Source organism: Pestalotiopsis fici (genome assembly GCF_000516985.1).
Source record: "Pestalotiopsis fici W106-1 unplaced genomic scaffold PFICI_Scf_3, whole genome shotgun sequence".
Classification (NCBI taxonomy): domain Eukaryota; kingdom Fungi; phylum Ascomycota; class Sordariomycetes; order Amphisphaeriales; family Sporocadaceae; genus Pestalotiopsis; species Pestalotiopsis fici.
In genome coordinates, this window is record NW_006917093.1 from 4,080,133 (window position 1) to 4,106,118 (window position 25,986).

The 25,986-nt window shown below is 48.2% G+C and overlaps 10 protein-coding genes across 10 annotated transcripts; 4 read left to right on the top strand and 6 right to left on the bottom strand.

Annotated features, from left to right (window-relative positions):
* Positions 1 to 974: 974 nt before the first annotated feature.
* PFICI_05365 (uncharacterized protein) lies at positions 975 to 1,670 on the top strand (the record flags this gene model as incomplete). Its single annotated transcript, XM_007833946.1, has 1 exon — positions 975 to 1,670. The coding sequence occupies one exon, from the start codon at positions 975 to 977 to the stop codon at positions 1,668 to 1,670; it is 696 nt and encodes a 231-aa protein (XP_007832137.1).
* Positions 1,671 to 2,704: 1,034 nt separating this feature from the next.
* Positions 2,705 to 3,610, bottom strand: PFICI_05366 (uncharacterized protein; the record flags this gene model as incomplete). The annotated part of the gene is made up of 1 exon (XM_007833947.1): positions 2,705 to 3,610. One exon carries the CDS (start codon positions 3,608 to 3,610, stop codon positions 2,705 to 2,707), a length of 906 nt encoding a protein of 301 aa, XP_007832138.1.
* A 1,946-nt stretch (positions 3,611 to 5,556) lies between these two features.
* On the top strand, positions 5,557 to 6,162 carry PFICI_05367 (uncharacterized protein; the record flags this gene model as incomplete). Its single annotated transcript, XM_007833948.1, has 1 exon — positions 5,557 to 6,162. The coding sequence occupies one exon, from the start codon at positions 5,557 to 5,559 to the stop codon at positions 6,160 to 6,162; it is 606 nt and encodes a 201-aa protein (XP_007832139.1).
* Positions 6,163 to 7,221: 1,059 nt separating this feature from the next.
* PFICI_05368 (uncharacterized protein) lies at positions 7,222 to 7,972 on the bottom strand (the record flags this gene model as incomplete). Its single annotated transcript, XM_007833949.1, has 2 exons — positions 7,222 to 7,719; positions 7,787 to 7,972. The coding sequence occupies 2 exons, from the start codon at positions 7,970 to 7,972 to the stop codon at positions 7,222 to 7,224; spliced, it is 684 nt and encodes a 227-aa protein (XP_007832140.1).
* A 3,473-nt stretch (positions 7,973 to 11,445) lies between these two features.
* On the bottom strand, positions 11,446 to 11,973 carry PFICI_05369 (uncharacterized protein; the record flags this gene model as incomplete). Its single annotated transcript, XM_007833950.1, has 1 exon — positions 11,446 to 11,973. The coding sequence occupies one exon, from the start codon at positions 11,971 to 11,973 to the stop codon at positions 11,446 to 11,448; it is 528 nt and encodes a 175-aa protein (XP_007832141.1).
* A 712-nt stretch (positions 11,974 to 12,685) lies between these two features.
* Positions 12,686 to 13,652, bottom strand: PFICI_05370 (uncharacterized protein; the record flags this gene model as incomplete). Its single annotated transcript, XM_007833951.1, has 2 exons — positions 12,686 to 13,432; positions 13,494 to 13,652. 2 exons carry the CDS (start codon positions 13,650 to 13,652, stop codon positions 12,686 to 12,688), a joined length of 906 nt encoding a protein of 301 aa, XP_007832142.1.
* A 2,939-nt stretch (positions 13,653 to 16,591) lies between these two features.
* On the top strand, positions 16,592 to 17,347 carry PFICI_05371 (uncharacterized protein; the record flags this gene model as incomplete). The annotated part of the gene is made up of 2 exons (XM_007833952.1): positions 16,592 to 16,870; positions 16,934 to 17,347. The coding sequence occupies 2 exons, from the start codon at positions 16,592 to 16,594 to the stop codon at positions 17,345 to 17,347; spliced, it is 693 nt and encodes a 230-aa protein (XP_007832143.1).
* Positions 17,348 to 17,817: 470 nt separating this feature from the next.
* On the bottom strand, positions 17,818 to 18,664 carry PFICI_05372 (uncharacterized protein; the record flags this gene model as incomplete). The annotated part of the gene is made up of 2 exons (XM_007833953.1): positions 17,818 to 18,157; positions 18,210 to 18,664. The coding sequence occupies 2 exons, from the start codon at positions 18,662 to 18,664 to the stop codon at positions 17,818 to 17,820; spliced, it is 795 nt and encodes a 264-aa protein (XP_007832144.1).
* A 2,525-nt stretch (positions 18,665 to 21,189) lies between these two features.
* On the top strand, positions 21,190 to 23,033 carry PFICI_05373 (uncharacterized protein; the record flags this gene model as incomplete). Its single annotated transcript, XM_007833954.1, has 6 exons — positions 21,190 to 21,306; positions 21,373 to 21,631; positions 21,691 to 21,779; positions 21,836 to 21,984; positions 22,046 to 22,459; positions 22,523 to 23,033. 6 exons carry the CDS (start codon positions 21,190 to 21,192, stop codon positions 23,031 to 23,033), a joined length of 1,539 nt encoding a protein of 512 aa, XP_007832145.1.
* A 102-nt stretch (positions 23,034 to 23,135) lies between these two features.
* Positions 23,136 to 25,548, bottom strand: PFICI_05374 (uncharacterized protein; the record flags this gene model as incomplete). The annotated part of the gene is made up of 5 exons (XM_007833955.1): positions 23,136 to 24,148; positions 24,208 to 24,454; positions 24,504 to 24,712; positions 24,764 to 24,962; positions 25,033 to 25,548. The coding sequence occupies 5 exons, from the start codon at positions 25,546 to 25,548 to the stop codon at positions 23,136 to 23,138; spliced, it is 2,184 nt and encodes a 727-aa protein (XP_007832146.1).
* Between the last annotated feature and the right edge of the window lie 438 nt (positions 25,549 to 25,986).

The window sequence follows — 25,986 nt, forward strand, 5'->3', positions numbered from 1 at the left end:
AAGAGAAAAGGAAAGAGAAAAGGAAAAGAGAAAAAGGAAAGAGAAAAGGAAAGAGAAAAGGAAAGAGAAAAGGAAAGAGAAAAGGAAAGAGAAAAGGAAAGAGAAAAGGAAAGAGAAAAGGAAAGAGAAAAGGAAAGAGAAAAGGAAAGAGAAAAGAAAAAGATATGGATTATATATCTAGTCAACGTGGGCCCGTTTTTCACTTGTTGGACCGCTCTAATCAATATATACCAATCGGTTATGTTTTTTTTAATTGGCCTGTGTGTGATATTATTTTAATTATTCCTGAGCGCAGTATTTCTCCAGGAGGAGAATTCAGAAAAGCCACTCATTAGATCAGCCGAAGCATCGCATGTCTACCTATGTCACTGTTGCATGAGGTGATTGCGGCGTAATGAATAGAACCAGGTTTAGGGATTGGTGAGAAGCAATTTAGGATTGAGAAAGTAATGCATTGTCGTGCATAAAATTGCTGACAGCTCGTGTTTAGTCCGAGCACCAGATTGGGACGTGGTAAAAGGAAAAAAGTAAGCCTGCGCCTACAACTAGTCTTCTTGTGGAGCTGACATGTGCCGGCAGATTTCAACTATACGAGAAGGATGGCGCTGTCGCACCTCACTAATGCATACACGATACCACTTCAGCCTTCTTCGCGCTTATACTCGAGCCTGGGAGTTAGTGCCGCGCTGTTAACGTTACGTTTTAGTCCACCAAAAGCCCCCCTAAGCCTATTGATCTACACACCGGCTCTGGCGTCAACAGCCGCTACGTTGCCGCTCCGCTCCGCGACAGAATGACGCATCGTGGTTGACCAAAAGTCCAAAAGGACCGCATGTATGCTGAGGGAATGTCAACAAGACATATAAAGTAGTGCCTCCCGTCGCACAAATCACCACAACCACATCAACCAAAAAGTTCACACAACCCACTCTCGCTGTGATTATCAAAACTCGTTCGTTTATACATCAGACAAGATGCTTCTCAAGTCTCTTTCCCTCGCTTCTGCGGCCGGTCTTGCCGTTGCCTCTCCCATGAGTCGACGGGATGCATACCCACCACTCTCTACAAGCACATTCTTCACTCTCGTCGCCAATGTAACCGATACCACAAAGAACATTTTCGATCCGCCGGTGAATGGCTGGTCTCTGAGCGGTGTTCACTCTGGCGCGGGCTTGAACGCGGCCATTCTGAGCGCCAACGGGGGCGCAACCTTTTTCGTCAACGGAACCGGGCAGGAAGTCTCGAGCGCTTCCACATCAGTCGCGCTGCCGCCCATAGCCAGCACCGACGGCAACGGGCAGCCCTACTATACGCCGCAGGGTCTGCAGTTCTCCGACTCGACCACATCCGACGAGGTCTACATTGGACTCAACTTTGGGCTCGGCACCAAGGGCGCAGGCATCACCCCCGGACTGCGCAGCCCTTATGCTGACCTGTTTGGACCTTTTGGCAGCACTCTGGTCGTCTGCAATGAGACGGCACCGGCCTACACTCGCCCTCAGTACCCTGTCCGCGGTGAGACGGTCGTGCCCGACAACTGTGTCGCCATCAAGCTGCTTGCGCAGTGCGCTTCTGGCCCAACCCTCGAGGGCGTCGAGGAGCTCAACATCATTACCGAGGACGTCAAGTGCTATGAAGATGTTTCTGCCATTGATTGGAGCCAATACTAAGCAGAATGTTGGAAAGACATGCGGAACTGGCGACAGGGCAATGAATGATGTACACGGATAAATAAGGATAACTTAGACTCTCTTAATAATTAATCCATTTTAATCTATTTTGATGGCAATTATTGGCTTTAAAGCATCTGGTTAATATCGGCGTTTAGGAGAAATCTTTGTATATTTAGGCCTATTTAAATTATATATATATTATAATTTCCCTTGTCCTTGTGTATTCTCATAACATAGCGCTTCAGCCGTTGTATATCTTTTCTACTACGTTAAACTTTAAACGCACCCGTATTATGAAGATAACTTATCATTATCGACTTTGACATCGCCATTAATGCCAGCTGCAACATTGGGTCGTCCTGCGTTACTGCAGTTGCCGACGGCCCTTGGATTCGCCAATGGGCAGCAGAAATGCCTCGAGCCATGAGACCACTAGAGATATCAATATGTAGAACATTTCTTTAAGATTCTTTCACATACGACCATAGGTACTAGAAAACTCGGCATCCCGTCCGCTCTGCCCTAGATAAACTAGTAACCGCTGGATTAGTACTCAGATCGGTGACGGCTGGGGAATCCCCGGTGTTGTATGTTTTTTTTTTCTTCTTTCCGGCTACATCCGGCTACACATTAGAGCTCAAGTGTGACGGTAGCTGTAGCTGGCCCACTGTCGTGCTATAGTGCAGGAGCCCGTCCCCCACCAGCTCGAAGCCTTATGGAGACCATATCGATTAAACTATATCCGTACTGTGGTGTTGTGGGTAAGAATTAGCATTTATGTCGGTACGGTACTCTAGACTCGTGCCGATGCAAGTTGTGCAAGATGCTTATAGCATATAGAATCATAAGATATAGAATATGCATAAATTTATCGAAAATTATACCTAGTCCTCCAATACGTATAGCACTTTGTATAACTTGTACGGATCGTTGGGTTGGTTGGCCTTGCAGCACACCCTAGGTAGTTTGTAGGTACTTGCCCATGTACCATTTGTACATATGTAATGTGTTCAGTTCCTTGCGTACCAATATCAAGGCAATCCATTGAAAAGCGACCATATTCCCCATCTTGGCTTCTCCAATTTCTCATTTGATGTGCTCTTGTCCTGTTCCTCGCTCCATGTACAAAAGTGAGCGCTATAGGCAGGATCATCCATGTTTTTCAGTCGCTCTTTGAACGGCTCAAACAAGCTGACAGCCTCATGGACAGTCTTTGCGAGGCCAGGAATCTGATCGACAGAGGCGTAAAACGTCGCGCCAAGTTCCTTCATTATCTCGGCCTTGTCATCCATGCTTAACGAGTATCGCAATCTGATCTGCCACAATCTTGGTGCATGGGAAAGCCAAGGCTGGCAGGCCAAGTCACTAAACTGATACCCGTAATCATCTTGAGTGAAATTGGCCACCCAGGCACCACCAGTCGTAGGAAAGGCAACGTATACCTTTGAGGGGAAATGATAATCGTAGAAAGTCCCGGACTCAACGTTGTGCGAATGCCTAAAGTATAGATTCCAATCCGGCCACCACTGCGCGCCAAGTTGGACCATGCGAGTGGCAAGGCTGTCGTCTTCATCCGGCGACCGCGCGGTATCGTGCGTGTGTGGTAGACCGAGATATTGAAGGTCTACGGCCAACGGGTTTCGGAGCATCACAAGGCCGCCTATCGAGGGATATGCAACAAGGTACCCATCGCCGCCGAATATATTCGATTGCCTACACGCGTTCGGGATATGGTGGATGCCGCCATACAGGGGACTGAGGTAATGAATGTTTTGGTTGTCGTCATCCATCCAGCATAACGCATCATCCGACTTGATGTCGACGAAGCACTCGTCTGTTTCGCATGGTGGCCCATTACCGTCGTATGCGCTGATAAGTCTAGCGAGAATGGCAAACAGCATGAGAATGCAGCTTGTTGTTGGATTTGATATAATCATGATGGCGAATGTAAGTCATGCAAGACATTCAGAAAAGTCCTGATGGGTATGTAGCAATTGCTGTGACTGCAGGTAAACAAGCCAGACTTTGACTTGAGAATTAGCGAGGCAGACGACATTTGAAGGCAACACTCGACTCACCGTCATTGAAGGCAATGCGGTAGGGCGGCGACTTGAATCAATCTGCCTTGATAATAGTGACGATCACTGAGTGAGACAAGCGTAAGGGCAATCTATCTGGTTGTTTTTTATATTGAGGAAGGAAAGAAGAGTGTCCTCAACGTGCGCCGCACCACTGATATCTAGATGCAAGGTAGATGCAAGGTGGAAGGATGCAAGCGCACGAGCCAACCATCAACCGTCAAGTCGTGATGGTTATGTACCTAGGTAGGTAGGTACCTAGGTACAGGTGCTGAGATGGCACGCGGGGTGAGGTATTCTTTCTTTTCCTTGGCAACGCACATCAACGGCGTGGACAAGTTCTATGTCTTGTGATACGCCCTGGTAATCCTTCGAAACGAACAAAATCCTCTCTTGGACTTGCATGTTGTTCGGCTTAGTCATGATGTGACAACCAAGCCGTGGACATTGAGAGATAGCAATGGTGACGCCACTTGCCAGCTGGTCGGCGATGACTGGAATTAAATGGCCTCAAGGGTTGCCCCAACGCCGTAGCTGTTGAAAGTTTGTTTCTTGCCTATGTCCCTCATAAAATGTTGCCAACAACGCCTGGACCAGACTCGCACTTTTGAATGCCAGTATCCATGTAGCAAGTAAGGAAATTCAGTCCTGTATAAATTGTTGCAGTACGTAAACGCATTGTGGTATCGTAGGGTGTGCTGCAAGGCAACCAACTCAACGATCCATACAAGTCATACAGGGTGCTATGCGTGTTAAACGACCGGGTGTAATCTGCGGTCTATTTTTGCATATTCTGTATTTCATAGTTCTACGTGCTATAGGCATTTTGCACAACTTGCACCCGCACGAGCCAAGATTATCGACCTATATGCTAATTCTTACCCAAAACACCACAGTACGGATGTAGTTTTATCTATATGGTCTGTGTAAGGCTTCAAGCTGGTGGGGGACGGGGCTTCCGCACCATAGCACGACGGCGAGCCACTTAATATGGACTTGGAATCGATGTAAACTCATCCACGAAATCGTCAATTCTTGTCGTATCGAAAATCCGAAAGCAGCCCCAGAACCGGACGATTGCGACCATCTTTAACGACGTGGATACACCTGATCCAGATGGGTAGTCGTGAATTAATGTTAGAGACCGTCGAAATCCGTAAAATCTACGGCAAGGCTGCCAGCGTTAGCCTTACGAAGGGTGTTTATGGCGTTCATAATGATCCAGACCTTGGGTGCTCTGCTTCGTTCTGGTGGTTTGATTGGCTGAATGTGGTCAGTGCGTTCTTTATGGAGGAACCACATCAGAGCACGAAACTAAGGGCTGGAAAATCGAGATAATAAACAGCTAACCTTAGCGAAGCGGGAGTTTTAAACAGGACAAAGAGTGCTTGTTACCATTTATTAATTTGTTTTTGATCTTTGCATAATGACCATGAGCAATCTCCCAAAATATAACCAAGCTCAAGAGTCTGAGTAAGTCTCCCATCTCTGTTTTCGAAATCACAGACAATGATGGTGTTGGATTTGTGGCGGCCGAGCCGTGACATACGGCCTTCGCAGGGGGCTGTGCGCTCGCCGATGACACACCTGCGGAGTGGCGGGCCTGCTACTGGTTTTAGAGCTAAACTGCTGCCCCTAGGCTCGCAGGCGCAGCAGATAACGGTTGGAATACTCAATTTATAAAACGAACAAGTCAAACGGTCGTTTTCTTTTGTTTATCTCATTGAAGTCAGTTTTTATTCGTCTTTCGTCGCTACTGTTTGGCATCGTCCCCATCTGGATTATGTGCTTGTAGTTGTGACACCATGCGAAAGCAGCACACACAAGAACCAGCCTCATCAGCGATTAGCCACAACCATACATCGTCACCGATGCTCCTCAAACTTCCAGCCGAGTTGCGCATGGAGATATGGAGGCTCGTCCTCGGCGGCACCGTGGTTCGAATCAGCCAGGAGCACAAGCCGCGGATCCCCGAGCCTGCCTTGACCTGGACCTCGCGCCAGATACGCGCCGAGGCGCTCCCAATCTTCTGGGCGCACAGCATCTTCGATGGACGACACGAAGCTGTGCTTCGGTTCTTCGGGCTGATCGGGAGAGACAATATCGAAATGATCCGACACGTGAGACACAGCGGGCACGTCGGGCTCAACCATATCGTAGGAATTCGGCTGACGCTTTGGATTCTGAGTGGTGCTTACGAGACCCTGGGATTGCGCCCCGAGGCATTACATCTCCCTTTGCTGATAGAAGATGAAGGGGAAAGTTGGGTGAGCTTGCAGGAAGCCTCGCAACTACAGCAAATTCGGATGGGGCTGGGTCTTTCAGCCATGCCGATCGTGCGGCGGGCCAAGGAAAACAGCGAGTTGTTCTACGGCCACCGGGAGCATTTCTTCAATGGCCAGAGAGTGTGAGGCGCCTCCCGCGTACGGCTGTTCAGCATGGAACGCAAGCGATCGAACTGCATCCATATCTCCTCTACGGAGGAGTCATTGCAGCAACCACAGCGAGGGAATACTGGCGGCAATTCCACCGCGTATAATTATCGTTAAAAGCAGGGCGCAAGGGCTTCACGATGCCGTGGTGGGCACCGCGGCTGAAGCGCTATATCATGAGAATACACAAGGATGGGAGAAATCATAGAAAAATGATATGTGATTCAAGTAGGCCTGAATATACAAAGATTTCTCCTAAACGCCGATCTTGACTAGATGCTTCAAAGGCAATGATATAAAAGTGGTGACTTGATCAAAAGGAACACGGACAAAGGCGTATAGGAGCGAAAAGTGTACTGAAATCAAAAGCTTACGGCGCATCTTAGGTAATGGAAACTTTGGGTCTGGCGAGTTCCCGTTGATATCAGATCAGAACACTGTAAACATCTGAAAGCGTAAGTAGACGATACTATAATGCGTTTATTCCTCCGCTCCTAAGTCCCTATGTATATGAGAAGAATACCAAGGTAGCCCATCAGGACGCGGCAGATACATTCTTTGTTGGCTATTTTCCGAGACTCGTGTGTACATTTCTACATTCGAGTGATAGTAGTCCGTCCTTGATGAGCCAGTTTCTCTTGATTGGGTCAAATCACCCCTCTCGCCTCTCATTGTGCTCTTGCTTCGGGTTAGCGAGAAAGTCATAGAGCTGAGTTTCCTGCCAAATGGCTCAAGTAGAACGTTGTGAAGGTGCAGATAAAGTGGTATCATGGCGGGAAGGCTTATGCAGACAATGGAGACTGGTGTCTCGGCCGTGGCCCAGTAAGCAAAATGGACTGTCTCATCTGGAAAAGAAAGCCCAAGTCAGCACATTGAGGATCTCAGGTCGGACATCAGGACTAAGTAGACTCACAAGTTGCGTCCCTTTGTAACCTTCCACCGATGATGGAGATTGTAATCACACGTCCAATCGACATGATAATCACGCTATAAAAACGGATCAGTGGGTCGTCGGTCACGTAGACTATAGTGTAATCCTTACCAAGAGGCCAAGAAGAAAACAATACTGAGCCCAATCTTGCGCCACGTGGTCATGCGAAGGCCCCAGATCTTTGGCAGAGGCAGGATCATGATGCACAAATCTACAAAGGCGCTGGTGAGGGCAGTTGCAAAGAAAAGAGTAGTCGTAGAGCCACATTTTCCTCTCATGAACGGATCCCAGGACGCTGCGACGGGAGTGCAGTTGAAAACAGAGCCGAACCTGGCACCAACTTCCCAGGCAATGTTGAGGGCAAATACTGTCCAGAAAGCAGTACGAAAGGTCTTTGAATCGGTGGCGGGCAGAAAAAGGCGTTTGTAAAAAAGTAGCGCCGAGACCTTCGAAAGACAAATTGTGAATCCGAACAGTTGTTCTGTGGTGAACAAGAGCTTCGAAAAAAGAGCGATCTCGCCCAGCGTCAACGTTCCAATATGGCGACCGAGCCCTGCGAAATCAATCATTGCAATTATTACACCCATCTGTGCAAAACAGAAGACCTGAAGTGAATTACGTCAGCGAAGCGTCCCAGCTGAACACTGTAGGCGACAAGAGCAAACAACGCACGCCTGTTGCGAGAGCAATCCAGTCATCCCACCAGAAGCGATGTTCTCCCTCGTATACTGTCGGCCTATGCAGCGCTCGTGACCATATCCGACAGATCAGAGATACTGCAGATAAAACAGTCATCACAATAGCGAATGCGCGCAGGCCGCCACCGATGTTGTCCGATGCAAGAGAAGCTGGGTCCATCTTGTGTGCTAGTTGAGGCTAGCAATGCTACAAGTTCCCTCGTTGTAGTCGATAATGAACTGGAAACAGATACGCTCAATGCAAGTGTGGGAATGAGGAAGATGATATCAACAAGAATGCAAGCACTACAGATAGCTACGTTATAATGCTCGTCAGAATGGCCAACAACAGAAGCTCTTGCAAGAACAGTGCTGCATGGCTCAGTGTGTGTGTGCGTGTGCGTTTCGCTTACCTTTGTGACGGAAGACCTCTGGCACATGTAGCATCCAGTATGATTGGCAGGATGTGCGCAGGCTTGAGAACCTTAAGAGTGCTGGAATACTATGGTTTCAATGATGAAAACGAGAAGTTGTTGTTCAACAAGGCCTAAAAAACAAAGGAGGAGAAGAGCATGTTCAATGTGGATCGACTCCAACAGAGTTCTTATGCAGAAATTGGAACAACAGGCGTTTTCATGATTGGGCAGTTATGTATTCATGCCAGGTCACCTGCTTTCGGTCGTCCTATTATGTCATATACGCCCCCACGGATGTGATTCCAAGTCGCAGAGTGCTGACGACGCTGCTTTAACCCCGAGACATATGGCCGCAGCCTCGTGGGTTCTTTTGGCAAATGCTACGGTATGACAAATAAATTCGGTCTCGATTGCATATTCAATTTACGAAAACTTAACTCGATACGTTACACAAGGGATTGGAACAAGGCACACTGGCAGAATGTATGGTAATGATCTTGTACTGATATAGTCAGTACCCACCACAGATTACCTTCTCGGGTATATTGGATAACTCTTCAGAACCTCTCCTTTGTAAATCGTAGATTAACTTAGATATTTTCTATACTTTCTCAATCATATCTTCCTCTTCAGAGATTGGCTTAGGTGAGATTTGAAGTCGTGAAAAGGAATACGCTGTCCTACCCGCAATATAACGCTTGCCATCCATCGCCAAACACCTTTCCAGCCAAGATCCCGTGCCGTGGTAGTGAATTGAGTCATAAACTCCTGCCTGATGGCACAGTGCAGCGATCAGGGTTCTAGTGCTCATTTCTAGTGTCTCTCTTCAATACGAATCGTAGGGTCGGGATTTTGGTCCGTGTGAGTCGCGAATGTTGATGGAGGGATTCATTTATGCTTGTATGTTAGTCACGACCATCAGAGGTCAGGCAGGAAATAAACGTACCATCGAAGCGTGAGGACTTCAATCCACAGACTGACAGCTGTATAGTATCCACCCAAGCAATCATGGCTATTTCCACCAACCTCGGAAGGAAGTATACGACAAGACGGTTGCAAAATTCGTCCAAGAGCTTTGGGTACTGTAGATCTGGCAGCACGTACCAGATCAGAAGATATCTCATGAGTACCGGAGGCAAGGCGGTCAGTACCAACTGGTAGAACTATATGACAATTGACTTGAAGAATGACACACTCGCTAGAATGTGAGGAAATGTGAAATAATAATCAAATGTTGTTGCAATATACCACTAAGCCATATCGCAAAAGCAGGAGCTCCACACTTATCTCAGGCTGAAAGAAATTAGCAGTGAAGGCATATCTAAATCCGCAAACCTGTCTAGGATCCGGGGTTCGAATTTGTCGTTTTTGCATTTGGACACGTCCTATGTTTTGAAGAGTGGCGCATAAGGTGCAGCTTGCTACCCTAAAAGGATGTTTTCTCCGTAGGTAAGGTTTAACACTACTTGAAAACCTAGTCACGGACTTCTTCCATCAAGGTAGCTTGACAACAACAGCACCCCTACTTCCAATATAAAGGTTTTCTAGTCGTCCCGGAATGGGGGACCCACGCCTCTCCCACCTGTTGGTCATCCGAACTCGATTTCCTAAACTTGGTACCTGGCCGCTCCAGTCCTGGAAATATTCACAAAACAATTTGTTACTCGAGCTGATCCTGCGTCATCAACGTTACCTACCCATACCACTACCTACCACCGTTCTGCCATAACGACATAATGGATGATATATTCGCAGAATGCTGTGCAAATATCCTCTACAGAAGCGTACTAACTGCCGGTTACCTTCTTGTCGATAAGCAAATCGTTCAACGACGGGAACTTGTGATACGAACAGGTCGTCAGATACAAAGGATGTTACATATTCCTGAGTGCCTAAGAGTCTTCACTGAAGCCGAACCTGGCATGCCAGACCGTGATATACGGTGGGAGAGCTCCTTTTTGATTGTTGCATACCTCATGGCTTCCATCATCGGTTCGGCCGCCATTTCATTGGGGAGGAGTGTTTGGAATCCTGTGGTCTTGGCCTGTTGCTTCACTATCCCGCTTTCCACGACAACTCTCGTTTGGTTCGGGCTCATTCTGTCAAAAAGGGAAAGGCTGTGCCACACACAACCACAGGCGGACGAAAAGGCAAGAGAATCATCAGTGAAGGACCGAAGGGCAAGAGAAGCAGCAATAATGGAAGACCTTCGTTATATCTGGGTGTGGTAGGCCTTGACTCTTGTGTTATACCCGGGGTTCGAAGTATATTGCAAGTGGTCATGCCTAGGAGCGACCTGCAGGAGACGTCCACCGAAAGGCCTACAACAGGTAGCTCATTGGTTCTTTGGTTGTTGCTTGTTGGTTGGTTGTCGGTGCATACAAGAGTCTGTCGATACTCCATCAGAATACAAACCCTCAAATCGCATCGTAAGATCCAATGATGGCAGAGTAGCATTACGACTTCTAGCATCCAAGCGAAATGGATAACCTTGGTACATTACGATTCCTTGGGGGCAGAGTTCGCTCCGATGACGAAATAATACGGAAGGACATCTTGCGTGCAGCGAAACCAGGGGAAGACGGGGGCAGGGTTATGGCCGCAAGCTATGGGAATGGAGCGAGGCATACTGGCAGAATGTATAGCATTGGAAGTAATGCCTTCCTCACATCTGTATTATTATCTGATGTAGTTATTTCACTTTGTATCTCTACCCATTTGATAATGGTATGCATTTGTTGGGTTGTGAATTAAAAAGCAGCGGCCCCGTGTGTTATTCGAGGCGCTTCGTCACGCGTATTCAACCCGTTGGCCGTAAATTCAATAAAGGTCCCCGTTGAAGAATCCTTTTCGTAGGTGTCTTGCCAAGCCCGCCAGCTTACTGTTGTCAGTGTTTGAGATTCCAATTCTCCCCATCGAGATGTTTTCTCTCCAATTCTTCCCTTGATATTGTAGCGAAGATGCAATGTGATTAAATAGATGTTGTTTCTATTCGAAAAGTTGTAAAAGTCGCGTCCCAATGAGGCCGGTGGATGTCAGATCGTTTGATGACCCTCAGCAACACAATGTAATAATGCAAAGACTCGAAAACGGTGTGAATCATCTCACATTGAGCCATTGCTGGGGGTACGGGATATCCTTCAAGCAAGAGTGTTTCTTCTCGTTACATGCGATCCCTCTACAACATGAGATGGTTTGGACCATGTGCAACTGTGTCGTTTCGAATCTTGGTGAAAATTCAGTTGCTTCCTGTTCCAGATGTCCTGAGAAATCTCCAGAGCGTCTCTCCGTGCTGTCGCGTAATCAGACTTTCACCGTCCTCGGCAACGACGATAACCCTAAGCGCCTCCCACCAATGCGGAACGAGCAGCTGATAGACGCCGCCAGGGCGGTCTCTGGTGGTGATGTACTCCCACGCGTGGAACCCATTGGCCGCGGCGCGCACTCCGCTTTTCCCATCGTGTCCAATGTACTTGCCGGACTTTGGTTCCTGGAGACCAAGCCAGCCATTCTTCTCAACACAGAGCCAGCGATTGTTCAGGCTTTGGCCTTCCTCGATGTGCTTGAGGCGCAATCCTTCATTTGTGAGAGTCATGGCTCGGAGCGATTCCCTCTCTAGAATCATGTAGGTATTGCCAGGAAGAAGACCGCAGAATCCATCATTGGGGTCGTCGTCCACAGTCGAGCAGCTGGCCACAGTATCCAGGTTCGGGCTGCCAATAGATGTATCTGATGCATCGTCGTTTGCGGCATCTATTGCGGCCATCGCAAGAGGGTCGCTGTCGCGAAAATAAATTGATCAGCGGACGATGATGGACACTTGCCTAGAGACAGTAAAGGTGTTGCGCGGGTTATGCAGGTTGAGGGCAAGTGGGGGAGGGTTTGGCGCTGGCTCCCCACACTAACCTTAATCTTCTAGAAGCCAAGATGACGTCGGCGTATCCAGACAGACGGACACACCCGTACCCCCAAACTCCGGCGAATAGGATTATTACAAACGTAAAACTAGCACAATTCTCCACCTACTGGCTCTTTATTCCACTAGGTTTTTTTTATTTTTTTTAAAAAAATATTATTCATGCTGGCTATACGATCTATGGAAATTTCGAGCATTGCGTATGGAAGTAAACTGTCATGGCAGGCACATCACTGGTCGCGGTCGTTGCCCTCACATATTGTAAGACTTGACGTCTTGGATCTGGATGGATGCACCCTTTATTGTTGCTCTAAGGAAAGACGAATTAAAATTGACGAGACCGAAACATAGAATGAAGGATTCCTGCTACACGCCCAAGTGGCATGAATATAGGGACTAGGTTCGCAGTCTGTAGAAATGTAAGACAGGGAGCCAAGATTGACATGATCAGGGCTTTGGTGATATCTATGGAACTTTGGATTGCCAGCCTGCCCATCGACCGATCGGCTCAGTGAAAGCAGCGAATCAGAGATCACATCCATATTCTACCATGGCAATTTCCTCACGATGACCAAGGGTGGCCCTCTGGCCCAAGCTGACCATTCAGGAATGCTAGCTTGGCAAGTTTCTTCTCGACAATTTCATCCTTGTGTTTCTCTAGCTCGACAACATCCCAGTTGGCGTGAAGGTATCCTCCCTTCAAGAAGTCGGCCTTGGGTGTGGCGAGGTAAGTCGTAAGGCCACCAGTAAGAGCGGCCGTGTCGTGGGTGAATGGCCTGAAGGGTTCGAAGACCGCACCACGACCATTCTCAGCAATGACTATGCCCGGGTGGATTGAAAATACGCGAAGTCCAGGTTGCTCGACGTCGAGAATCTCGCCCAGTCTGATGACGGCCAGCTTCGAGGCGCTGTAGCCGGACATGCCAGGTGCGACAAACGAGGCGGCCAGACTGACCATGTTGATAAGGGTGCCGTTGCCGCCCGCCACGGTAATGTACGAGTGAGCGACGTGATACACACCCTTGGTGTTGACCTCGAAGTTCTCCCACCAGGCGGCAGGCTCTTGCGCACCAACAGGAGCTACGGCCATGGCGCCGAAAGCAGTGACGACGACATCAACTCTGCCGAACTTTTCTAGCGTCTTCTTGAATACTGCATCTGTGTCTGCTACCGAGCCTACATCTGCGGTGATGGAAAGCACCTCGGATTTTGCAGCCAGGTCTTTCTCGGCCTTTTGCAGTCCTTCAGAGTTACGACCAACGAGAACAATGCCCTTGGCCCCAGCAGTGTTCCATGACTTGGCAGTGGCCTTGATGAAGACAAGGATTAGGTGTGATGGAAAGGATCTTAATCAGACGGCTTTTACTTACAAATCCAAGCCCACTAGTCGCGCCAAAGACGATAATGACTTTATCGGTGGCACTTAACTCTTTGTTGGTGGCTGGGTCAATGGCCGAGTAAACGTCCCGGTGCATGCTCTTGGTGAGCTGGAAGGGGGTCGTGTAAGCATCGGAAGGTGGTGCAGCCATCTTGATTTGTGATTATCTGGAGAATGAATGAGGCAGAAGTAATAGATAGCAGTTTTTGTACTGATGTGATGGTCGAGTTGTCAGTTGCTTAATGATGTTGTTGGTGAGGGACAAGAAGATAAAAACGAGGAGAGGTTTGAAGAATAAATAATAAATCCTCAAAGGTCTCAGCAAGGAATGGCTTATCAAATCTGCTATATTGATGATATGTATGATTATACAATCTCAGTGTTGTTCTCGGTGCTAATTCCGCACCCCATTGATGACCAAGCTAGCAGGGTGAGCGGAACCGCGCCGTGCTTGGTCATTGTCTCAGACATCGCCCTTTCATGCTTACATGCAACCAGATGTGGGAATAATCACTGATGACTTTACCAATCGCTCAATTTCATATAATAAATGTTTTTTATTGTTGATAGTGAAATTGTAGGCAGGTCGGTAGTCTTCGATAAATGTTCCAATGCGACATGCCAAAGCGGCCAAAGGTAAAGCTTTTTAGCTTATGACCGGTGCCAAACCAGCAGCCCTATATAAAGTCTTCCCTAGTACATCGCGTACTGATCTTGTGACCTTCTTCAACATCAATCGACAGTTCCTCAAACGAGGACATCATTGTAGGGCTCCCTAGGTGTATTATGTTATCCTTGCGTCTGCTTTCTACAACAGGCTCTGTTTGAGAAGCGCGACAGACAAAACATAGCTGTTGCCTCAGATCCTCGGCCGCCTTGGGGATAGACGTCGCGCAGATTACAAAGAATAATATCGTCATCTCTGCATGAGCGGTGAGTCCCTCGGTCGACAAGGCATAGGTAACATCAATGACCGAAAGGTCATCCACTGCATTGACAACTCGGCCAGCCGCGATGGCAACACAGCTGCAGTTATTCAAGTCAGCAACAGAAGTGGGACAAGCTTTGAGGATACAACTTACAAAATACTCATGGCAAATATGAAAGAGATGCCAAGTCTCTTATTGAAAGGGAGCTTGAGTTTCCAGATGATCCTGTGAGGAGCAAGTAGAACAACCATGTCCGAAATTAGATTGAAGACGGTGAGAGCCAAGGTTCCAGCCTTGACATTAAGACATTTGCCGCCTTGTATTGTTTTATCCCAGTAATATGCCCGCGGAATGCATGAAAAGTTTAAAGATACGATGACGGAGACGTAAAAGATCACGTTTAGCCACATTAGAACATGACAAACCCAAAAGAATGCAGTTCGAGTTCCTTTCGGAGAAAAAATGCGGATCCACTCCAGCAATATGGCTACCTTTATCAAGGCTAGGGTTGAGACATAAAAGTTGTCGGCCTGGTAAGTAAGCTGCTTTCGCTGTTAGAATGACTATCGTCTCTACAAGTCTCAAAAACTTACGCGAAATATTTCAGCCAATTGTCGAACGCGCACATCCCACTGGTGGATGAAGTAGCCTGGCCACCATACTGTCTTGAAGGCAACCCATTCAAATCCCATGTATGTTCCCTACAATGATCAGTACCCCTCACAAAATTGACAATATTATCCTAACGGTGCTCAGTGACGTACAAATGCTGCCCCCAAGACAACTGCTAATGGATTTAGTATATATTCAGAACTTTTGCCAAGTTCTTGTACTCACAATCTTCGATGTGGAACTTCTTCACACAAAATATTTTTACATAGGCTCTGATGGCAACGACAATAATCATGACTGCTAGACAAATCGAGATGACTGCCGCGCTCATTCTATTTTGACTGCCATTTGGGGGATTGTCGAAATTCGGTGTAGTCCCATCTGGTGGGGTCAGCGCTGGCCCGTCCAGGAAAGCATCTCTCTCAGAGGCTGGCAGCGATGCCAGAACAGCTGCTAGGTCTGACATATTGGAGCCATGAAAGCAACAGTGTGGATATGTGGTTGCAATGATGAGACATCTGGGGAAATTGCACAATGGATTGTGGGAATGTGTGATGGTTAGATCATGTTTATACGTACGAGATTGATAGACATTTATCCTGGCTATGCGGAGAGAGGGCAAGGTTGTGAGTAATCTCCTGACGTTCTTACATGGCCTATGGGATGCCTCAACGCGATAACGTATCTTCTACCGTGAAAAGCGAAAGTAAGCAGGTTCGGGATGAGATACGGGGTCGTAGGTCCAATCAATGCTCAGCCCTACGCAGCTGAATTGGGATCCGTCAGCACACCAAAATCTGCGTCAGCCCCCAAAGAGCAAATTCGGACGTTTATTGGTTCATTGTGCGAACATAGGCAAACAAATGTTTTGAGAGCTCCCCAAGGGTATGACGGGTATCGACGAATGATTTCTACAACATCACTTCTAATAGTTGTATGATGCATGGGTATAGGTGCAGGGGGCAACTACGTTGCCAAGACTTTTACCCTGGTGTAAAATGCGCATCCGATCAAAATGCATCTGGATTGGGAGTGTTGGCAACATCATAAGTCAGAGCCGATTGCCGGTGAGTGAACATTTACTAAAAGTTTGCAAAGTTATCAAGTTTTTGCCACAATCTTTACCTGCAATACTCTATTTGTTGCTCCTAGTTGGCTTTACAAGTGACCGAGATCCGTGGCCAGCCACGAAAACCACTTTCAAAGTTACTTGGGGTAGTCAGCCAAACTCAGCCTGGTTGTTTGAAGGATCTAGCATAGTGCAGAACCACCTCGGGTATGTTCATGAATCGTGAAGAAATGGTGACTATCGGTCGTCGCAAACAAGATCAATGCCGTTTGACTATTTGCATTTGCAGACTGACGGGTAGTGGCCCATAAGTGACAAGTGCAGCGCGAGTCGATTCTGACCCAGCACGATAATATCAAACGGTTGATGCTGGTAGTAAACCGTTATGAAATTCGTAAAGCTCAGGTGGCCCAAGACTAGACATTCAAGAAGACATTGCTTCTTTTCCTTGACTCTGAGGTTCTAGGCCTCAAAGAAAGAATGTCTACACCGACAACGCCCAAGTGTGCCAATGAGGCATGCCAAAGCGGCCAAAGGGACAATCTCTTAGCTTGCGGACGTTGCCAAGCCGTCCAGTACTGCTCCAAGGGCTGCCAAAAGCAGGACTGGAAATACCACAAGGTGCCGTGCCAAAAGGCGGCCGGAGTACCAATTGGCAGCTTGGCCTGCAATCAAAAGTTCGCCATCCATGACCCAAAGGCACAAACCCTGGCCAAGGACATGGGCATGAAGCCATCCCCTGCTGATTTCCTCGCTTATGTTCTGGCAATCCAGATCACCTGCTCAATGGCAAACACTAATTGATGGAAACCATTTAGAAAGCCTCTGAGACGACTTGCTCTCACTAGAAAAGACACCCCAGGGAATCTTCCTCTATTCTTTGGTGACAGAGACAGGCCCGACATCAGGAGTGCCATCAAGGAATTTCGCATCGAGGCCCTGCTACGTCCACCGCCCGGCTCGCCAACGTATGCTCACGCAAAACCCGGCAGACTGGAGGAAGGGCTTCCTGCATGGACCCCGCAACCAGCGTCACTGGATGAAGCCAAAGAGGTTCAAGAGATTAGGAAGATGCAGCAAATCATTGTGGATCACTCGGGCCCTCGCGGCACCAAGGACATTACGTCCGACGATATGATGAGCATCCTCACAATACACTACCCAGAGCGATGGGCCGAGATGCTGCCACTGTACAATTTGACACTCAACGCCCTGGATCAAGGTGCTCAAGCTTAAACGTATGGGGCGCCCATCGCCATGGGTGGGACGAGATGTGACGAGATCGCTGGCGTGTGTTGGATACTATAGCTTGCCTCTGGGACAAGACCAGTTCTTGTCGGTTGCAGCCTCGCAGGGAATGCTGCCGGTCTGTAAATCTGAGAATGGTGACCAGGGGACGGTGCTGCTCCAGTCTGGCAAGAGTACGGCCAAGGTAGCATTTTGAATCCGCAGACGAATGAAACTTGTAGGACACATCTGTCTCATGTGAGGATCCGAATATGCGCTTGCTGTATATGTTTGGAGCAGGACACGAATCAATAAGTGCGTAGACTTGTCAAGTTACTCGCATCATCAGCACCTCGCTGAACCAATGTAGCTTTTCCTGATTACGTACCCGCGCAATCGACTATATCTGGTATTGCAAGAAAGTCGTATGGCTTGGGAAGCCGAGAAAAATACCCGAATAATAGAACCCAAAATGCGACTTATTCGGACGAGGAAATGACTCTGGTCTGTGTGTGCAATATGCGTTCCTCGCTTCCTGTATCCGAGACGGCTACCCCGTGGCGGGATGTTGGAGGCTCTGTCCCGTTATAATCATCGTCAGCCTTAATATTATCGCGCTCGATTTCTGCCACCGTATCAAAGTGCCGGGTTTTTCCCTGGCCAAACGTTCGCAGTGGGGTTCCCTGGGCAGCTTGCCCCTGTGAGCCCCCTCCACTGTTGCCCTTGGAGGGAAGACGTCTTCTTGAAAAGACGTGGGTGATCCACACCCTAAATGTTGGAAGGCAGCCGCAAAGGACAATGAGATTTGATTCCACCACTCTGTCACGATTAGCAATGCATCTCCCCATGTGAGCCGGAGACAAATACGTACAGCCACAACATAGCATCGGCCATGGTCCAAGGAGTGTCTGAGCTACTGATCATGGACAAGAGGCTGATAGCTCGCATCACGGCCGTAGCCAATGTAATGGTACCGATACCGAACCACGCAATCAACGCCGCCTTGTGTTTTGTAGACATTTGTAGACCTAGCACGGTTGGAATTGGATTGACCATGAGCAGGAGGTCCGTCACGCCGCCCGTGATTGCTTGTAGGATATACCACGGCGGTCGAGCAATGCAATTGTCGCCTGTGTAGAGTCGCAGATTCCAAGCAGCTGAAACGGGTCGGCAAGCAAAGAGGACGGCAAAGAAGACGGACCCGAAGCATGCGATGCAGAGGAAACTGGTGAATATGATACTGTATTGGTACCAGCGGGCAGGCGACAGTCGATAGTAGAAAGCGCAAAGTGATAATTTTGATAAAAGGGTGCCGCTATTCTTCATTTGATTAGACATTAGACTGCCTTGCGTGAGTTAGGTTATAGAAGACTTACACGATAGCTGTTAATGTGAGAGCAAGAATGACCTAAAAAGAGTCGGTCAGATCGCGTCGAGGTCATGTTGACGCCCCCTGGGGGCATTAAGCATTGCTGATCTTACCTCTGTCATGTATATGGTCTTGTCAAGTGATTGCTCCCAAGCGTGAAGACCGACAAGTCCTCGGCGGAAAAGATGCAACATCATCGCTTGTGTCGCGAACAAAAATGCCTGGCCATTGAAAATCAGTCCCAACCCGTACACTGAAGCTGCAAGAGCTAAGTCTCATACCCAGCCGGCAGTTATCAAGTCTATTCTCAGATTAGTCATTGAGCTGCTAAGCGAAACAGCGAGCCATGCACCTACAATCCTCGATTTGGAGCTTGTGCAAAACAAAATATGATGTGTATAGCCTCTGTATCAGGAACAGAGTAGCAATCGGAAATTCTAAACCAAAAGCGAGATGGACGTGTGATTTGGTGGCCTCGTTCCTATATGGGTGAGTAAAGTTTACCACCCAGCCATCCGGAGCTGCTAGAAGCACTTCCGTGCCGTTTATGATTGGAAAAGACATTGTCGCTGGGTGGTTTCGTGGTCAATTCCAGTAGAGGGAAACAGGATTCAAGTATTGGGAGGAATGCCATGTTGAAAAATGGTCTTTGAGTTGTCAAAGTATCATCGGATCATGAACCTTGACTTCTTGTGACGGCACTGGCCCTGACGGTTGTGTTTTATGCAAGGGTGTGTGTGTCGATGAGCCCCCCGGTTGCGTGGACCACCAAATCCTGTATCATTGAAGACTCAAAGAACTACTACCCGAACATGCTCTCGACGTCGTATTCAGGCTTTTCTCCACCGCGAATCGTTGCAATCAATGTCAGGTGTACTGGGGTTATTATCAATGGATGGTACTAAGCCGTATCCTCGGCTAGAAGCAACTGCCCGGCTCAAGGAGTTTACTTTACGGCCAATGTTTTTGAAATATCTGATTCTGGACGAAGAAAATTTGAGATTTGTGAGTAAATATCACTACAGTGTTGAGGGTACTCGATACCCGTACTGACAGCCATAATTGAGCGCCGACGCAAGGAGTAAACCAAGACGCTCTGCATGACGAAGAAAAAGGGAGAAGGCTGATCTACAGTTTACATACCTTGCCCGTTACCGAACCCTGTCACGGGGAATTCGGGAAACAGGGACTGAATATGACATTTAAGAAGGGCTACGGAGCAAGGGGTATAATGCTGCAGCCAAGACATTGTACAATATTGCCTACCAACCTACACAGGCATGGTATCATTTCGAGATGCTTCAGGCCGCGTTGAATGCTAGTTAATCAAACTTTATTTTCCCGATATAATTTAGAATAGATATTCCTGATTTGAAAGAGCGACAGCAAAATGTCAAGAAAACGCCATTTCATCTCAATCAGATGGTGAATATGCTTGAATTTTCAAAGTCGGCCGAGTTGTTGTGCAAACATTCAACTCAAGCAAACATGCGACCTCATCCCGCCCCAGCAATGCCGGCAGCGAGGAAGCTCATCGGTCTACTCCAGCCTGGCTGGCTCCGCAAAATCAAACTGGGGCAACTGTGTAGTCAAATCACATCACATCCTTTCAAGGGTCTTGTGGACTTCCAAGCAGCATCGGAATCCACTTGCCGGTGAACATTACTAGGTTTCTTCTTCCGTACTGGATCTGACGGGGACTATCAATCCAACCATAACGCAATCCAACCATAACGCAGTCATGGCCCCATGCATCTCCAGGGCTTAGCCGGTCAAACGACGCATTCGGCACCGGGACGGGCCTATGGCCGCGGGAATGTCCATTGTTCCCGAAGATCTCTTGCATGGTCATGATCCAGGACCAAATGGTGGAATTTCTTCGCGAGACACTTGCAAATGACTTGGTGGTATACCTTGGGCAAATTAGCACAGTCGTAAAGACGAGGGATCATCTACCGTTCTGCTCAATCGCATTGTAGAGGTGTTCTGGTCTCCCTCTGATGCTGCCAGGGACTTCTCTCATGGACGGCTAGCCGAAACCCTGCAGAATTACACAGTACTGTGTGCCGACCTTTCGATGGAGCAAACAATAGTGGAGATTCATAATGGGTCGCTACATGCATAGTAATGTAACATGTTGATCATCAGACCCAATTGCTCTTGTCGACTTGGATTGAAGCGGACCATACATGGATGTGTCAAGTCAATAGTCGCGCACAAATACTGCATTGCCTGATTGAATTGACGATCATCGCTGACTCGAAAAGCTGTCAGCCTGTGACCGAAAAAAAGCCGTTCAATGGAGATGCCAATAGTAGGCTGGCTGTCTGGGCTGCGTGCCTTATAATGTTGTTTAGGACGCATGCGTGTGGGCTTTGTCCTGCATGCATCGTCTCTTTTCCCCAGATGCACCCCCATGTGGATAAAAAGATAGTGTTTCAAAACAACTGACTTTCCTTGATCCATAACAAAAGAGTTCACAATGCGTTCCTTGATTCCAGCCCTGGCACTTCTACGGACCGTCGCTACTTTGAATTTGACAGCTTCCTCTGGTCCATACAACATGTCGAACTCGTCATTAATGAGCATTGAAGAGACTGTGGGTTGTCCCTCAGTAGCACTTTCTCGATACTTTGACATGGTCATGCTGACTTGACCACCAAAGTGCGTTGCTCTAGAGGCTGCTGGCGTCAGAGTGTACCGGCCCAACAGCACGGAATACGTCGCCCGTGAGGCCGATTACTACTCGGCTTCGGCCCGTCGGAGCCCATCGTGCATTGTTCAACCGACTAGCACCGAGCAGGTCTCACAAGTGGTCAAGAGTCTGAAGGATGCGTCCATGACTAATTGGGCTGTCCGCTGTGGTGGTCATATGGCGTGGGGACCTGCGGCTGACATACACGATGGAGTCACCATCGATCTTGGTATAGAAATCTAGGTCATTGAGATGTTGAAGTAAATCAATGGCTAATGATGGCTCAAGGACTCATGAACAAGACAGCGTACGACGCCGACAATAAGGTAGCCAAGATCCAGGGCGGATCGCTGTGGCAAGACGTCTACTCGACTCTTGTAAGTCTAGACACATAGAAAAGTGCATTCTCTCCAGGAACTAATATATTCTACAGGAGACTTTTGGCGTCACCGCGCCAGGCGGCAGAACTTCCACCGTGGGAGTGGGTGGCTTCACTCTTGGCGGTGGCAACAACTTCTTTAGCGGCAAGGTGGGCTTTGCCTGCGACAACATTGTCAACTATGAAGTTGTCCTGGCTACTGGGTAAGTGGTTTACGGTTGAAGGACCTCGCCTGGAATAAAAATCGCTCATAATTTACTGCAGTGAAATTATCCAGGCAAACAGCGAACAGAACCCCGATCTCTGGAAGGCTCTCAAGGGCGGCTCCTCCAATTTCGGTATCGTAACGCGCTTTGACATACAAGCGTTTGAACAGGGCAACATCTACGGCGGGCTCGTCATCCACCCCAACAGCGCCACGAACCAGGTCGTGGCGGCATTCTCAAATTTCGTCGACAATATTGTCAATTATCAATTGGGGTCATGTTTCTCCTTCTGGTCGTGGGTTGCGGGGTCCAACGAAACCGTCATTATTTCGGCGCTGCATGATACTACTGGAACTGTCAACGCGTCGGCATATGCAGAGTATGCGGCCATTGAGCCGACCGTATCTTCAACCCTTCGAGAGGATACTCATTTGAATTTCGCAAAGGAGCTCGAGTTCGCCAAGGGTAACCAGTGAGTCCTCATCAACCCCAGTCAAGCTGCCTGGAACCTAGTGTCTAACCATCTAAACTCAAGAAATGTTTGGTTCGCCATCACCGTCAAAAATGACCCCGAGATTCTACAATTTATTGTAGATCAGCACAATGCCTTTATTACCAACTGGAAAAATGCTACAGGTGATGAGACCTTTAGCCTCTACACCGTCTTCCAGCCCCTTCCCAAGATTCTGTTTGACCACGGCGTGGAAAGAGGCGGTAATGTGTTGGGCATGGACCGAGAACAAGGCAACAGTGTGCTCTTTCAGGTTTTCATGGTGTTCCAGGGCTCAGAGCTGGAAGACACGGCGAGGGCGCACCTGGTTTCATATCGCGAGACTGTCAGGCAGCGCAGCCTCGAGACGGGCACTGACGTCGAGTTCGCGTACCTCAACTATGCCGACAAGACGCAGGATCCGATTGCGACCTATGGCCAAGAGAACATTGCCTTTCTGCAGCAGGTGTCGGCCAAGTATGACCCAGAGCAAATTCTGCAAACACGGGTTCCGGGAGGTTTCAAGTTGCCGAACACTAATACCACGACTCTTTAAGCATCATGAAGCTAGTTCGAGACTGACATTTATTCCATATAATCATCACCACATGGAGGCATTTGAAACTTGATGCAAGTTTTGATGAATACGGTAGACCAATTAGACTCCACCACTGCCAACAGAAGATCCAGACCGTGACAGGTTCGCTTTCTCCACTGAACCTTGGAGTTCTTCCTTGATCCAAGCAACATTAAAGTCGGTGTGGCAGCCATCCACATCATCAGGAGGTTCCAATACACAAACTCTCTCCTTTGGTGTAGCAAGGTCCTTCTTTTCCGCGCGGCGTTGAGTTTTCTTCATCCAAGCCGTGAGAGGGTCGATTATGCGCAATGACAATGCGTCTGTCACAAACAATTTGATTTGCCTTGCGTCACTCTTGACCAATTTCAGTAAATGTTCCACTTCTTCATCGCTCTCAGAGTCCTGCAGCTTCCAAAGCGAATCCACGATGATGAAGAGTCCTGACCCAATTGGAAGCCTGTCAACCAGCTCTTGGAAGGTCCGACGAAGTTGTCGAGTTTTTCGCTCGCCTTTCTTGAGATGGCGGATGACCCTTTCTAGAAAATCAAGTTCCACATTGTGACCTTGGCTTTGGAGATGATCCAACAACTGCGTAATTAGAGAGATATAAAGGCCGGCTGCTCCCCTCAGCTTCCGGTCGTCTGGTGCGGCGGCGCGTGTTGCTGAGAAATGATGGAGCACGGGAAATTGGTTGATCTTCTGAATAACGCCGACAAGTAGTGCAGAACTATAAGAAGAAGATGTATGCTCTTCTCCAGTTTCCGAATTGCTCTGTACTACCAGAAGAGAAGACTCGGCAGCCAGAAGCCAGGCCATCAATTCTGCAGAGGTGAGAATGTAGCCGACACGGTCGTGCTCTACACGAATATGCTCTGCCGGTTCATGCTCCTTTGCAGTGATCTCTCCTATTGCCTGTTGCAGATCATTTTCTGCGACCTGTTTTGCATTTCCCGTGACTTTATTCCACGAGTCAACTAAAGCCTTTGCTGTCTCGCTAAAAGGCATCGGCCCAGACTCTTTGTCATCGACTTCAAACGAGGAGCCAGGAGTGAGCTCCCGTATCAGACGTCGCTGAGCCTGATATCGGTCCACTGTAATGTCATGATTAGAATGCAGCGCTGATGCCATGAACAACTGTGGAAGGTCTTACGAGTACCAGTCTTGGAGTCGAACGACGGACTAGACGTCAGGAAACAATAGAAAACCTGATGTACTTGAGCACCGTGTCTTTGGTGCTCAATTTGGCTTTGTTTTATCTGGTCACGTAGTTCTTCCGTACTCGCCAAGATCTTCTGACTATCGGCGGCTTGGTCTTCTCTGAATTGCTGCGCAAAGTGTTCTTGCCGACTTGCAAAGTTTGTGAGATCTAGGTGATAGTCAGCGGTCAAAAGAACTTGCTGGATCGATTTATAACTCGGGTCACCTACCGTGGGTCAACCGACTTACTCCCTGTTCTGTCTTCTTTGTCTCTGTTTCGACGCGCGCAGCAGTCAATAATGTTCTCCTTGTCACAATGTCCACTTGACCTAGGCGCTGAGAATCACAGATCCTTGCTTCAATCTCGAATTCTCTCACGGCTTCCTCGAGAGACTTGATTGCCTCATCAATTGTGTAGCCGTACCGACCACCGCGAAATGGGGCTTTGAATATCTTTTCTACCGCACCTGGTTATCATGGTAGCCCGCCACTACTCGAGATACACTTACTCGCTGCGCTTCCTGATAACTCTCTGACGATGAGCTCCAAGAGAACAAACACGGCAACCAAAAGACCATCACCATAGTGTTTCAACTTGGGCGATTGATAGTGTACGTCGAGGAGCTCATGCAACCGTCCAAGAGTTGTTGGGATCTTATCGAGGGCCATGTACATATCGGTGCGCAAAGTCTCTAGGCGTTCCAAGGTCTGTGGGGACATTTCAGTCAGTATTAGGAGAGTCAATCCAACTATATTCGACCACGCAATGGGAGCGTACACCAAGAATGACAGTGAACCCTCCGCATATTACGGAGCCATAAACATCGTCCGGCACAAAGGTGAGAAGCCTTTTGAACGTAGTCGCATTCCTCCCGGTGGCATGGAAGAACTTTTTAAGTCGTCCCATGCAACTATGCACCTGGTCTGCATCGCTATGCTTTTTCTGGACAACCTTTGCAATCTTGAGAACATCTTCCAAGGTGTAGGAGCTTGCATCTTTGATCTCAATTTCATATTTTTTGTCGACTTTTCGGTCAATGAGGTTCTTCTGGAATAGTGCCAGTGTCTCCTTGAATTTTTCTACTCGCTTCTGTGACTCGGCAAAGTAGTCCTGCTGCAGTACCTCATCACGCGGGACGAATCGATCCAGTTCTGGCACAAATTCTGGTGACAGCTCGGCCAATTCAGCTCCGATAGTCTCATCACTCCGAAGCTCGAGAAACTCGGCCGCGCTATTTGTCAGGGTGCGGGATCGTGTCAGCCCCATGGGCGGCGGGGCTTCAGTTGTCGCCATAGACGCGCCCAGGAACAATCTCTCAATTTCTCATTGAACAAAGCTTGAAGATGTATGATTGAGCATGAGTTTTGAAGGTATAACTCTTAGAGGGGAGTAAGGTTACTTAGAAACTGGGGGGTGGGGGAATTTGCCTGCACAGCCTCATCATGTCTTCCCCTACAAAGTGTTGCACCAAAAGTATCGTTAGCTCTCAAGCCTCGACGATAGAAAGAAAGTGGGATCGGTGCTATGCAACATCACAGAGTAGTAGAATTGCGGCAAAATCTCCCATACATAGTACAGAAGAGTACGCTAGTTTCAGTACCGGGACCTACGCACACTACTAGGTACCCATTCCCTTATCTCACTTTACCCAGATTGTCGTGTGTACAGAGTACTATGTATCGAATCGCAGAAGGTGTGCTTCAAGTCCCTCAGATTTAACTGGTTGTGTAG